The 14,644-nt window shown below is 38.9% G+C and overlaps 1 protein-coding gene across 5 annotated transcripts in view; it reads right to left on the reverse strand.

Moving 5' to 3' along the window:
* The window catches only part of SPATA6L (spermatogenesis associated 6 like), a 59,522-nt gene that overhangs the window by 22,113 nt on the left and 22,765 nt on the right, over positions 1-14,644 (reverse strand). For 4 of the 5 annotated variants that reach the window (XR_008389879.1, XM_053656115.1, XM_053656114.1 and 1 more), the window contains 4 exons: positions 10,739-10,863; positions 6,234-6,311; positions 3,152-3,373; positions 342-444 (listed from right to left, as the gene is read on the reverse strand). Coding sequence is in view for 4 of the 5 variants with exons in the window: in XM_053656115.1 (XP_053512090.1) it covers positions 342-444; positions 3,152-3,373; positions 6,234-6,311; positions 10,739-10,863 (528 nt within the window). In the remaining variant the exon portion in view is untranslated. The remainder of the gene's footprint in view (positions 1-341; positions 445-3,151; positions 3,374-6,233; positions 6,312-10,738; positions 10,864-14,644) is intronic. The other variant, XM_053656117.1, reaches the window with a different exon arrangement.

Here is a 14,644-nt window from a genome sequence, read left to right on the forward strand (position 1 = left end):
GAGTCTTACTTGTTAGCTATCAACAGTGCCTTTGCAAGGAGTTTGCACCAAAACAAGCTGCTCCCTGCTTTCCCAGCCCAGCCAGGACACAAATGCTGCCAGAGCACACGTGGGGGCCACGCTATGCAGCGCAGTCTCCTCAACAGCTCGAGGAACTCCAGCTTCTCAGCTGACTCTGCTCCACGGGAACTCCTTCCCTGGAAACCCCACAGCTGGAGAGTACTTGAAGTTAAACCCCAGGTTTCCAAAGAAACTTGTGATTCCACAGTATGAAAGATTTAGAAGTAGGGTGCATTTGTTCCCATAGGAAAATGTACGGGAGTAACAAGAAACTTGAATACCTCTTCTCGTGGGAAAGGGAAAGTGTGAAAACTTGGATTTTCTTCTAGACTTCCCAGAATGATGCTCTGAAATATCCTCACCAAAGGGCTTTGCACTGTCCACCTGAAAGAAAAGGAAAGAAATTTTAAGATTTGAACCCACTGTAGCTCGTATTACCTTCTCCACCTTACCTGCCATGCTTTCCTCCCCTTCCGTCGTGGGTCGTGCAAGTGGGAAAAGAAGGTTGGGAATAAATTAAATCATAGTCTCCATTTGCATTCAATATTATCCCAGTAGGAGAAGTCTGTCCCTGTCTCCACCGAGGCTAGGTCACAGAGAGATGGGCTAAATGTTAGCATAAACAACTAAAGTTGGACAAAAGTTATATTCTAACCAGTGGTAAGGATCAAGCCCAGAAAAGAGCAAGTGAAGTTCACTTTGCATTCTTTTATTTTTTTATTTTTTTTGTTTCTTTTTCTCCTCCCCCCGCCCCCCCCCTCCCCCCCCCCCCCACGCCCCCTCCTTCTCCCTACCTCCCCCCTCTAAAACAGGGCAGAGTTTCATGTTCCCGGTGCTGGCCTAGGAGGTCGGGCCCTCCCTGAAGACAATGGATTGTCACAAGATGACTGTTCAGCTTCCACATCCCTGCCAGTCTGAGTGACTATATTATTGTACTTAAAGTGACCATATTTTCACAAACTAGACAATGATCTGCAAACAGGTAAAATAAATAGGGAGAGTTGCTGGATTTGTTTTATCTTGTTTATTTGTTGTTTTTAATTTCAAGAAAAGAGGTTATAACATTACTCTTCATTCTAATTGAAGAAATAATCTTGATTAGAATTCACAGTCTCTACAACATTAGGTCTTGTAAATTTAAATGCTTCTACTCAAAGCAACACCAGATATCAGGAAATCTGGCTAAATGAAAGAAAATGTATAAAGCACTTAGAAGAGTTTCGCACTTAGTAAAGGCTAGAGAAGACTTTGTCTAATGAAATAAATATCAAGCTCGTTTTATTACCTAAGAAACCTACCAAGATTTTAAGGTTATTTATCCCACAACAGCACAGACTAAAGTTATATTTTACAAAAATGTATTTCAAATGGAATAAATCAGACTGTCCAAGAAACTCAACTCAACAATATTTTTGTGATGCCATGTGTTTAAAGACTGGTTGCTAGATTTTTGCCAGACATTGTTCTCCAAGTCATCATGAAGAAAACAGCTGTTCTGTGTTTTTAGCTAAAGAACATCTCCACACTAGCTAAAAACCAACTCAGAACATGGTCATCTCAACAACAGCATGACCTTGGGGTTTACCATGCTGCCTATCCGATGTCAAATACACAGACGTCACCACTGGTGACTTGAAGTCAAATTATCAATTTAACAATAATATCAATAGTTAGTAGAATTATAAGAACTACTAGAGAATAAGTCATGAACTAGAACGCAGAATGGTGTTAATGAAGAATATGAAATATTAGAAATGCTTTTAATGTAATATTAACTGTATATATTGAGAATCTTATCTCTATATAGATAGCATAATTACAGCTTTGTGGAACAATAAGGCCTTTTGAGTATAAAAAGGTAAAAATGAATTAAGTTAAATAAATAATTTAGTTATCTTTATTATGCTGGTGAGCCTACAGGTAATTATTTTGAATATTTCAATATTTTCCTTACTTTTTATAGTAGTCAAAAAATTTAAGGAGATTAAAAGAACTAGTGTGATTAAATCTGCCAACTTCTCTGAGGTTTAAATCTAAAATAAATTTAATCAGGGGCTTTGACTATGGCACATTATTGCTTCTTCCTGCATATACATCTTCCCTGCTCTTTAAAGCATGGCCAGTGAGCAGCAACTTCATTTAAAACTTCAAGCAGTTTTCTTTAAAACTGATGAAGCTTTAGTTTTAGACTGACACAGAGTATAGGCCAGCCTTTGTTATGTGTCTTCTCCCTATTAGTTCGCTGATTCTTCTGGATGACGGTTGCCACGACACTCTTAATTAACAATTTTCAAAAATTAAAAGCAGGGATAGCTTCTGGAGAGCAAGTCCTCTGTACAAAACATCTTTATAAGAATTTTCTAAACATGACTCTAGGAAGGGAACATAATTTAATCAGTTATTATTCAGTTTGAATTCCCTCTTTAATATTTTAATTATATTTTACTGATTATGCTATTATAGTTGTCCCATTTTTTTCTCCCTTATATTCCCCACCACCCTGCACCTCCACCGCCCACCAGCATTCCCCCGTCTTAGTTCATATCCATGGGTTGTACATATAAGTTCTGTGGCTTCTCCATTTCCTTCCATAGTTTTAATCTTCTTTTTTAAAAATAGATTTTATTTATTTTTTCAGAGGCAAAGGGAGGAAGAATGTGAGAGAAACATCAATCAGTTGCCTTTCTCTTGCCCCCAACCAAGGACCTGGCCCGCAACCCCGGCATCTACCTTGGCTGGGAATTGAACCAGCAACCTTTTGGTTCGCAGGCCAGAGCTCAGTCCACTGAGCCACACCATCCAGGTGACCTTTTTCTTAGATAAGTCTCTTTATCATTTCATATAATAAAGGCTTGGTGATGATGAACTCTGAATGTGACCTCATCCAGGAAGCACTTTATCTTCCCTTCCATTCTAAATGATAGCTTTCCTGCATAGAGTAATCTTGGGTGTAGGTCCTTGCCTTTCATGACTTTGAATACTTCTTTATTTAATATTAACCACCTGATTTTATGACCTAAACTTCCTGTATTCCGAGTTCATTCATACCCTCACCATTCCAAACAACTCTGAAAAATAATTTTAGGCTCACATGTCTAACTACAAATGGAGGTTTGCTTTCTCTGGAGATTTTCTCTGGAGCTGGCTGGTCCTGGAAGAAACGCCTGGTAGAATATGGAGAGGGCACTCGGGCCTGCATGCTCTGGGGCGATTTGTTGAGATTATGCTCCTTTGGCTTCCCATGTGTATTGTTTGAGGGGAATTTTGGTCCATATGGTGTAGATAAAGGACTTCGTGACTTACAACTTTCTTCCTGAAACCACAAAGGAAAAAAAACCAATACTTTTAAGAACAAAAATTTAAAAAGAAAATTTTACCAGAATATAATTATATCTAATTGAACTTTGTTTAATTAAGGTAGAAAACTGACCATCTCAGATTTGTAAAACAGAAACTCAAGTAAGGGCATTTTTCTACTTAATTTTTCTTCAGTTCAGCTTAAACTTACTAGTATTTATAACTTGCCATTATGTTATATTTCAATTAATAACAGTGAGATTTATTTGTATTAGGAGACAGTTGGTAAGTATTAGAAACTTCCCCCAGTCATAGATAGATACACAGATATTAAGATTGAGAATGAGAGAGAGAATCTGGCATATACTCAGATCCAACAATTTCACATCAATGAATTTATTATAAGGAAATAATTATGACTATGTGTTTAGCTAAAAATACTTTTATAACAGTTCAAAACTGAGAAACCAACTATATTGATAAAATGTGAGTAAGCAATTGCCTCTCAACTCCAAACCCACCTTTATAGACTCCGCTTAAAATACAGGGCTGTCACTCTGCAAAACCCTTCTCCTCTCCAGCTCTCATTTGACTCTACCACCACTAGGAGGCGCTAGAGGGAGCCTGCAAGACTGCACCAAGAAGGCAGAACTGGCCACTGCCAGTTTTGCATTCTATTTCTGTCAGCATCAGTCCAGCAACCATGCTTTATCTTGGCAGCAGCCCGTGGTTCCAGGGTATAGTTCCCGCCACTCCAGTAATCCCAGAACTAGCCTTAGTGGAACCCCCTCAGATATACCAGCACTCCGAGATTTGAGTCTCACCCCACAGGAGCTGAGGCACCCGCTATGAGCGATGTGCCCCCTCAGAGGTCTGAGTCCCAGCTCATCCAAGTCCTACCACTGAATTTCTGAGGAATCGCCCAGGAAGGCAGCTTCTCCCCAGGGTCCCTCTTCTATGGGATTCCCTTTCATGGGGTCTCTTCCTCAAGCTTCTATGTTCTAGATGGCCCAAACTCTTTCCTTCGTTTCCTCGGTCCAAGGGGTGGAAGCTGCTTCCTGTGGTTACTGTCTCCATCACCTCAGTGTTCCTTTTACCTCTCAGTACTCCAGCCCCTATTTAGCCTTTTTTTTTTTTCATTAAATCTTCCTGTTAAAATAATATGCATGGTTTGTTTTCCTGACTGGACTGTGGCATAACGGTTAAGTGGCCAATAGCAGGAAAATGGTTGGCCAAATAAATTATGGTATTACTGAGCAATGGCACGCAATGAAGCCATGAAAATTTGCTTGGTGTAGAAGTACTTAAGGAGCCCTGACTGGGTGGATCAGTTGGTTACAATATCATCTGATACACAAAAAAGGCTGCAGGTTCAATTCCCAGTCAGGGCACATACCTAGGTTGTGGCTTTGACCCCTGGCCGGGGTGCGTACAGTAGGCAACTTTTTGATGTTTCTTTCTCAGGTTGATGTTTTCCTCTCTGTGTCTCTCTCTCCCACCCTCCCTCCCTTCTTCTCTCTCTAAAATCAATAAACACATCCTCGGGTGAGGATTTTTTTAAAAAGCACTTAAGCACATGAGAACATGTTCATGGTATATTAAGTGAAAAAGGAAGGGTATAAAATAATATGCAGTATAGTATGATTCCAATCCTTAAATAAAAGTGTATGTGTTGCAGAGAAGAATATATTTTAAAAATTATGCTCATCTCTAGATAGTACAAATTACATACAATTTTTAATTTTATGTCCTTTTTGTTTATTTCTATAAGTGTTAAAAGGAAGGTTATGTATATATATATACACACACGCATATATGTATATATAAAAGGAAGATAGATATATAAAATTTATATATATAAAAAACCTATGTATAAATATATATAAATAGGAGAAAGATATATATTATACGTATATAAATTATATGTACATAAAATATATACTATATATATACACACATATAGAGAGGTTTTAAAGAAAAAAAGACTGGAAAATTTATTGCACATACATATAACTGGAGAAAATAGTGGGTAAATAAAGAAAACTGAAAAGCAGCTAAATACTTCCTTAAAATTAATCATTGGTCTCCCACTGTATGAGTTATAATGCCCAGAGGATTGATGGATTGCACAGACTGGTGATTAAGTACCCACAGCCCACATTTTCAAGGTCTTTTGAAGGATCAGGCAAGATTGAGGATGACAAGCAAAGTATTCAAAGAAGCTTCACAAATTACATTACGTTCATTCTCCATACTGTTCTAGAAAGGACTTTAAATTGTTATAAAATTGTTTACCAGGAGAGCCCTGCAGGCCAGTTCCCAGCAATACAATCTCTCCCTCTCTCCTTCCCTTGCCCTCTAAAGATAAATAAATGAAATATTAAAAAAAAAATTGTGTACAATCAGGTAAAAGAAACACAAAAAGAAATCAGGGTGAAGGGGAAGCTAGGGCTGAACAAGCGAATGAAATGCAGGGAGTGCTCACAGATGCCCCAAGACCCTTCACGATGACCAAAAATGGCCCACAATACGACTCTCAGCTTCAGCCTCAGAAGAAGAAAGAGACACTATTGTTCATAAATCAAGGGTAAAAATCTTGGAACAACAACCATTGAAAAAGATAACTAACTTACACGTCAAACTTGTGATCTTAGCTCGAGATCATTCTGTTCCACCAACTGTACCATGATGAATGTGTCAAACATAGTGGCTCTAATGTGACAAGCTGGGCAAATAGTTTTACAGAAATCCAAAATTAGCAGTAAGTCTCCAGGTTTCTATTCATCCAGTTGCCTCTAAACTTGATAATCCAAGTTCTTTAAATTTGTGGAGAAAATTCTTGACATTTCTATTACTGGCTTCTTGATTATACTTACAAGAAATCTGTTTCTATGCAGAAGCACACATTCTCTGATGGCTGTCCTTGTAGAAAACTCTATTTTGGGAGCAATGCCCTAAAAATAAAACAGTATAAGAGAGGCAAGTAAAATGACTGGAAACAGGTCCTTTGCCCATCCCATCCTAACTTGAAATCATGCAAGAATCTAATTGCTCTTTTGTGTGGTTGGCATAATCCATATGCATTACTTAAAATATGCATGTAACAAACATATATATATATACACAATGAAATATTATTTGGCCTTAAAAAAGGACATTTGGCCACTTTCAACAACATAGAAGAACCTAGAGGACATTATGCTAAATGAAAGAAGCCAGACACCACAAGATGAACACCGCTTGAACTCACTTATATGTGGAATCTACAATAGTCAAACTCATAGGAGCAGAAAGTAGAATGCTGGTTGTCAGGGGCTTATAGTATGAGGGAAATCGGTAGATGTTGCTCAAAGGGTACAAAATTTCAATTATGCAAGATGAATAAATTCTGGAGATCTAATGTACAGTGATGTGACTATAGTTAACAGTACTATATTGTATTAGATATTTGAAATGTCTAAGATCTTAGGTGTTCTTAGCACAAAAGAAAAGAAAATGGTAACTAGTAACAGTACGTGGCAGATACATTAATTAGTTTGATTGTGGCAATTATCTCACAAAAACATCAAGTTGTACTCCTTAAATGTATACAAGTTTTGTCAATTATATATATACCAATAAAGATGAAAAATAAATATAATATGTAAGAATAGCTAAACATGTAAGTTGTATTATGTGCCAGGTCCTGACTTCAGTCCTTTGCATGTAGGAACTCATCTAGTCCTCAAAACCACCTAATAAGGTGGGTCTTAATAGTATCTCTACTTTGCAGAGGAGGAAACTAAGACACAGAGTTAGAGTATCTTGCCCAGCTAGTGATGGCAAAGCTGGTTATTGAATCCAGGCACTCCAGTGTCCATGCAGTTAGCTACTCTAATGAGAGTACCTAGGGAAAATGAGGGATAGGAGTTTTCCTTTCCTATCTACTTGCTTTGAAAAACTTGCTTTATATCTCATACCAAATATTTATGTTCATTTGACCTATTTCCAAACTCTTCATTTTGTTGCATTGATACTCCTATTTTTGCTCAATATCACATTGTCTAAAATATTGTGAAATATATATATTTCAGGTCAAATATTATGTCCAATGTCACACAGCTGGCCATTGGGAGAGCCAGGATTTGCAGCTGTCAGGCAGCAAAGCCCATATTCTTCCCATTACCCCATGCTACCTCCTGAGGGGTAGGGGGACTCAGCTTGTTTCCTGTACATTCATTCCTATACATATCCACCCCTGTGCATTCCTCTTGTCTACAAAACAAGTCCTTAACAGACACAACCTACATTCTTCGCTCCTTTTTTGTGGTATAGGGGAAACTCTAGAATGCATAGTACGCTCTTAAGAGTACTAGGTATAGACTGGTGACTCAAAATTTCTGAGCTTACAAACACAAGGCCCCAGGTACTGCACAGGGTCAGATAACCCAAGGGGGCGTTTGATAAAGAACGTACAATGACATGACCAGTACAGCATCACCTCCGGTTGACAAGACTGACCACAAGAAGAAGAGTTCCAGGCTCCACAATGCTACTGGTTAAATCGCAAGACTTCACATGTGTGGCAGGCCCCTGGTGCCCCATGGTCCAGTTACCTGAGCCTGAATAAGTCATCTCTTGAGGCACAGACTTGTACTGTCTTCTCATTGCCTCACAGGGAGGCAGTATTAAACCTTCAGTGGCAGTACAATAAAATATAACAATTCACCTTCATTGTGCACTTAACTATATAATATACCAGTATTATGCTAAACGCTATCCATATATTACCTCATTTAACCCTCCCAATAACCCTATGAAGAAAGTACTATTATTAGTCCCATTTTATAGGTGAGAAAACTAAGGTAGATTAAGTAATTTACCCTAAGTCACAGTGTCAAACTGGGACTGAACCCAGATGATCTTAGGCCATACTTAACCACTATCCATTGAGCTGCTCAAGAGTTCTTCAAATCCCTGACCCACTGTACCTGGAGAGGAGAGGAGGGTCCCTACCAGGAAGGAAGCCACACTCTGTAACACATTCTTGCTCGCCTTAAATAACCTCCACTCCTGGCAATTATTTATAGACAATAAGAACCAATGTGTTCTTTTTCATAGCAGCACCAATTTTACCATAACAGTTTAGAGCTAAAATTTACAGGCTCTGTTTTGTCCGATCTTCTTAGCAATGGGATGATGGTGAGGATGGTTAGGTCAATAAATGGATTTAACAGTAGGATTTTTCTAGAATCACCGTACTAACAAAAACATAAAATTAACTAAAAATATATCATTTAAAAAATAATATTCTCCTTGATTATCTTATAAATTCAGTCCTCACCTAACAAGAAAACATTATATATTTTTTAAAATCTTGACCTCAGCAGTAAAAGGGAAGTGAGGAGGGAGGGAAGCTGGTAAGAGTATCAAGTGAATAAAATAAAACAATATGGAAATACAAAGAAAAAGCCACAGTTGAGTGGAGGAAATATATGTAATTCTTAAAAAATTGATAAAGAGAAAAAAATAAAATGAATAATTTGCCCGACCTCATATGTACTTTATTCTCATGTCATACAATATTAGTAAGAGGAAATCTGACAATAAACATGAGAGAATAGCATCAGGTGGTGACTAAGAGTGCACACTTCACAGTCCAACAGGCCAGCATGAGAATCCCTGCTCCACTGCTCACCTGCTCTGGGACTCTGAGTACATCTCTTAAACTCCCTATGCCAGCTTCTCCATCGACAAAATGAGGGAAAAAGCCTTGCAGGGCTGAGGAGGACTGACGAGATAGTCCATGTAACAAGCTCAGCACCATGCCTGGCATCTAATGAGCACACAGCGAATGTCGGCTATTATTAAAACTTCAGCAAGTGGTTTTATTTTGCTTTATAAGGAGATATGAGAGAAACCGGGCTCCTCTATCTTTTTACAAATTGTTTAAAATAGTTTGATTAACTTCATTGTAAGAATTGATACTTCAACTCTAATGCATGAGGATCTTTCCCTGCAGTTTTAAAGCCTTTCCTCAGACAATTACCTCCATTTATGAATAACTATAAATACAACTTCCTATAGATTCTTCTTCCTACACATGTTCATTAAGTTAAACAAAGATAACATTTGGAAAAATGTAAGAGGCTGTGTCTCTCCTTGTCTTGATACTTAGCTGGATACCAGCCCAATGTTGATCAATGGCTTTTACTTAATAGAAAACTCAGGTAAAACAAAGTTAATATAAGGCAGATTCCTCGCCTGATTCTCACCTGTTTTTACCCTTTTAGTTTCTGAAGAGCAATATCTCAATAGCTCAAAATAATAAAGGCAAACATCTCATGAGTACCATGGATATAAGTGATATACAAAGAATATCTCTGAGAAAAAAATGGTGTCACTGATATTCACCAAACCCTCCAAGATAATGGAGGGCTTAAAGTTACAGTCTTTGGGAATTCTGATTAGGATGACTTTTGATAAGTTTTACTGTTTGAAGGATTAGAAATACAAGTTCTATTATCATAAATGTCACAGAAATGGGGTCCAGCATGTTATCTATTCTGCACAATACCCTCAACAAAATAGAGATGATGATAACGAGTTGAATATTAAATACGCATTTTGTAATTTACAAGATGTGACCCTTAAAATGAAGGTCATCCAAATGACATAAAAGTCAAGTAAATTGTCAGAGTTGCTGCAGAGTTAGAAATCATCACAGATAACATCAAAATGAGTATTTTGAATCTGGTTTCAGATAATGCCCACAAACAGATTATCAACTGAGTACCTGAAACCTATACAATTTTATTAAGCAATGTCACCTCAATAAATTCAATTAAAAAATAAAAAGGTTATCAACTGAATAACTGCCCTATAATTTAAGGTCCATCGTTAGTATCAGTCTGTGAATCTCTGTCAGTTTCCCCTCCATTAAATGGGGACCATAATGTCCACCCTGGCTGACTTGAGAACTGTTATGAGGAAAGTAAGATATCATGTGAAAAACTAAAGTGCAAACTAAATGAGAGGTAGCATTATTACTATTACTGCCCTATTTTACTTTGATTATTACTAAAACAACAGCTATAATTAAATAAATTGACACCACATCTTTCAGTTAATCTGCATTAAGAAGAGGTAAAAAAATCATCCTTTTTATAATTATGTGACAGTGTGAGTCTGATTTAGCCAGATTAGGTAAGACTCCCACCTCTCAGGTCAATAACGGGAATCTTTTGGAGTGGGGCACCTGAACAAGGCTACTGAACAGCATAACAGGCATTCTGACCAAGAGGAAGGCATCAGCCCAAGAGCAAGCCCTATCAGGAACAAAATGTTCAGGCCCCAAGGATTTCTCCTGCAACAAAAGCCCAGCTGGGCACAGATCGCTTACGGGAAAACCTGCAGCCGTTTTCATGAGCACCTCCCTACACATGCCAGGGTTCGGAGGTGTCAGCTTGGGCTCGGGGAAAAGAAACTCCCGTGTGTTTTCTTCATAGTAGGCCAACTCTTCCCACACTAGAAGAAAGAAGGAAAGGCATAAGTAGATTTATGTTCTAAAAATAATGTATCTACATCCCAAGTTTAACAAAATAAAAGCTTAGATGACAGCAGTCAGGCGGAGATGGCACGTAGATAAAAAGAGACATTTTGATTATAGTATCTATTATTCAAGAGGCAGATGACTTCTACTACTTTTTATCTCATGGATAATTTTTAAAAGCCCCCCTAAGTCATAACAGGGATACGACGCTATCTAAAGGTTTGTTCTACAAAACAGAACAAAGAGAAAAATCTCTTTCTGTCCATCCATCCATCCACCCACCCACCCACCCATCCATCCATTCTTTCCTTCAACAAATGTTTTCTCGGGACATACCACGGGCCAGGTGATGGGGATAGAACAGGAACAAGGCGATACGCTGTTCATGGGAAAGCCACAGTGCAGACAGGGGTTCAGTGTGTTCTGTGATGTAGGGATGCAAATGTCCCAGTGGCCCAGAGAACAGCTAGAGCTTTGGATCTTAGCAGAGCTGGTTTCAACCCCAGGGGCACTTCCAAAACTCATGGAGACATTTCATGGGTGGGAGCCAAGGGCCCTGCAATGCTCAAGACTCTCCTGCACAACCACCTGACCTCCTACCAGACATTCTTTCCAGCGAGAAACTACTGTATGAACCTAACTGATACATATAAATACAACTTTTCTGCATAATTTTAAAATACACTGGATTTTCAGGAATGCAAGTAGTGTGTACATTAAGGAAGTATTGTACTTTGCTGTCTGGATCTTTACTGTGATCCTTTTGGCATTTTGAAAATCACATCACATCTAAATACTTCACTATGCCCAACATTTACATGCTGTGTAAATACATTAATATACATATTTTATTTTAAATTGCTTTCCTTTTATTTCTCCCTTATATTACAGTTCCAATACTGTGGTTTGAATAAGTTGGTCCCATTAACTATGAATATTATTTCAGTATGGTAAAAGGGACGCTACAAAATATTAGCCAAAGTAGATCTTGGGTCTAACAGGGTTGAGAATCACTGAGCTAAAGGATGGAGAAGCTGCCACCTGAGCCCTCCTCGTCTGCATGGTAGTTGCTACACAGGTGGTTTGCACTGAGCACGGCCCCTCTGCGGAGCACTGCCAAAACAGTGACCTAATCAGTGAGGGGGTGTTGCTGCCTGGCAGCTGCCATTTTACTAGTGACAACAATTCTGATGAGGGTATTTTTTGGTACATCAACAGTAGAAATAATTGACCTTTTATCAAACAATATAATGGATCAATTTCTTCCTGCTTATTTCACTTACTGGGTTCTAATAAGGGTGAAAGTACAAAAAAGTATTCTGTATTTTTCATCATAATATCATTTCTTTCTACTCTTCTTCTCTCAGACGTGCTCCACCCACAATAAACTAATAATGTATCTTTCCCTCCCCTGCTATGCACTTGCTCAGCATAGGCTATTCCTTCTAAAATGTCTTTTCTTCCTTCCCATCTTGCTGATATCCTGTTCATCATTCAAGCTTCACCTTAAATGTCTTATAGTATATCTAACGTAACAGGTTCAAAATAGAACTCTTGATTGGTTTTCCACCACAAATAAGCTCTTCCCTCCTCCCATCAGAGGAACCAGTACCAGCTGCTCCAGCCAAACATTTAGGATTTATCCTTGATTCTACTCTTGCATTCCTTACATAAATCCATCAGCAAGTCCAGCTGACTCTATCTCCAGAATAAATATAAAACTGTCTCCTCTCCATTCATATAGCTATCACCCTGGTCCAAGCCCCATCCACCTCTCTCCTGGACTACTGTCATGACCTCCTAGCTGGTCAGCCTGCTTCCACTCTTCCTGCACTCAAATACATTCTCCACACCCTGCGATGTTATCATTACAGCAGAAGGAGCCCTCCACCTGCTCCCCATGATGGGCATGACCTCCCCACTTTTGTTGGCATAAGAGACTTCCTCCATTTAGTAATCTCGGAAGTGCAACTTGAAAATGGGAAGTGATGTGACAACTTCCTTACTCATCACTAACAACAAAATACAAATTTCTACTGAGACCTACAGCACACTGGGTAAAAACTCAGGTTCTAGATTCAGACAGAGCTGGGTTCAAATCCTTGCTTCACCAATTGCCAGCTATGTGACTTGGAGCAAATTATGTCAACTCCTTAACTTTAGTTCCCTCTTCAGAAAGATGTAAAACTCATAACAGTACCTGCCTCTAAGGACTATTGTGAGGACAAATGACAAACACATGTGAAGGGCAGAGCACAGTGCCTGCCTTACCTGCCATTACCAGGACGGCTCCCTGACACCAGCCCAGCAGCCATCCCAGCACTACCCTGGTCTCTATGACTATTGCATTTTCAATAACATGTTCCTACTGGGAACAAACACCTTGATTCACGGCATGATGCTCTGCACACTGAGATTTTCCTTTTTCCTTTTCACATGTTTTCGCCTAGTTCTTGTCACTGCATTTATAATGATAAATTGCTATTCCTGTATGTAGCAAGAATTAAGATGCAAATAAGTTGTCAGAGAACTGGAGGTGAGCTCATCTACTATCTTTGGAATCCCAGGGATAAAAAGAGACAAGGAGCACTAGAGAAACAGAAGGCTGCAAAGCTTCTCAGTTCCGCCTCTCTGGTTTGGTCTCGAGATCCGAAGTGCCGCCCAGTATGAAAATGTCGGCACATCAGGGGATATTACGACAAGAGCCCAGGTTGTAAATAATAAACACACATAGACACAGGCTGAGCAATTCTTATAGAGCAAGTGAAATGTCTGAAAAATTCCACACTCTTAATAGGCTATGGCACAGACAAGGACATCATCAGTCCCATCAGTGAGCAGGTAGGTGCTCCCCAAGAAGGAAACAAATGAGACTTCAAGAGAAATAATTTTAATAACAATATTGGTTTGAGAAATACCTAGCATTTGCAGAGCATATCAGAATTGACAGCTCGTTTCCCAGTATGGAATCTCATTTGATTCCCTCCTTGCAGATAAGGAAACTGAGGCTCTGAGAGTTGAAGACACTTGTCACGATGCCATGAGGCAAAGCAGAAAGTCAAAACCAGAACATCCAAGGCAAAAGTTCTTTCCTGCTGATGCCTACTAAACATTCCGACCAAGTATAAAGTGAAGCTCTGAATCAGGGAGTGGGTGCTCACTAAAATAGCACTTTACAGCTGGACTGACTATACAAGACACATACCAAAGAAGGGGTTTTATTTAAGTCAATAAAAGAAAGCACCAAGTTCACTGTCAACCAGGATTATGCTGCCCCCCTATGTCCATTCACTTTTTCCTAGCTTTGTAAACTGGACAGATGGATTGGGGGCAAGTCGTCTATTGCTTCTAAGACAAATAATTGGATCTTTCTTTAGCTGCAGTGCTATATGCAAATATGAGGTATATGTATCATTAATTTAATTATCATAATGTCTTTGACGATAATAAGTGTGTACGGAAGCAATGGAAAAAGTATAAAACAGTAAAGTAATATATACAGCAAAATGAAAAGTTATCAATTCAGCCAGTGAATAACTGGTCCCTGTAAACCCGAATGTGGCCTCTGTTACTACATGGTGCAGACTACATGAGACTGCAAGCAAATCATATTTCCTTAATTATTTGTATCAAGGACTAGTAGATCAAGAGAATTTACCCCTGCCACCCTGGGACTAGTGCCACCTGGATGATACCAAGCACAGGTAGGGCCTGCACACCCTCAACAAACATACACTGGACAATGAATCAGTCTAC

The sequence above is a fragment of the Artibeus jamaicensis genome, unplaced genomic scaffold (genome assembly GCF_021234435.1).
Source record: "Artibeus jamaicensis isolate MK-2021 breed Jamaican fruit bat unplaced genomic scaffold, CSHL_Jam_final scaffold_1964, whole genome shotgun sequence".
In the NCBI taxonomy this organism is placed as follows: domain Eukaryota; kingdom Metazoa; phylum Chordata; class Mammalia; order Chiroptera; family Phyllostomidae; genus Artibeus; species Artibeus jamaicensis.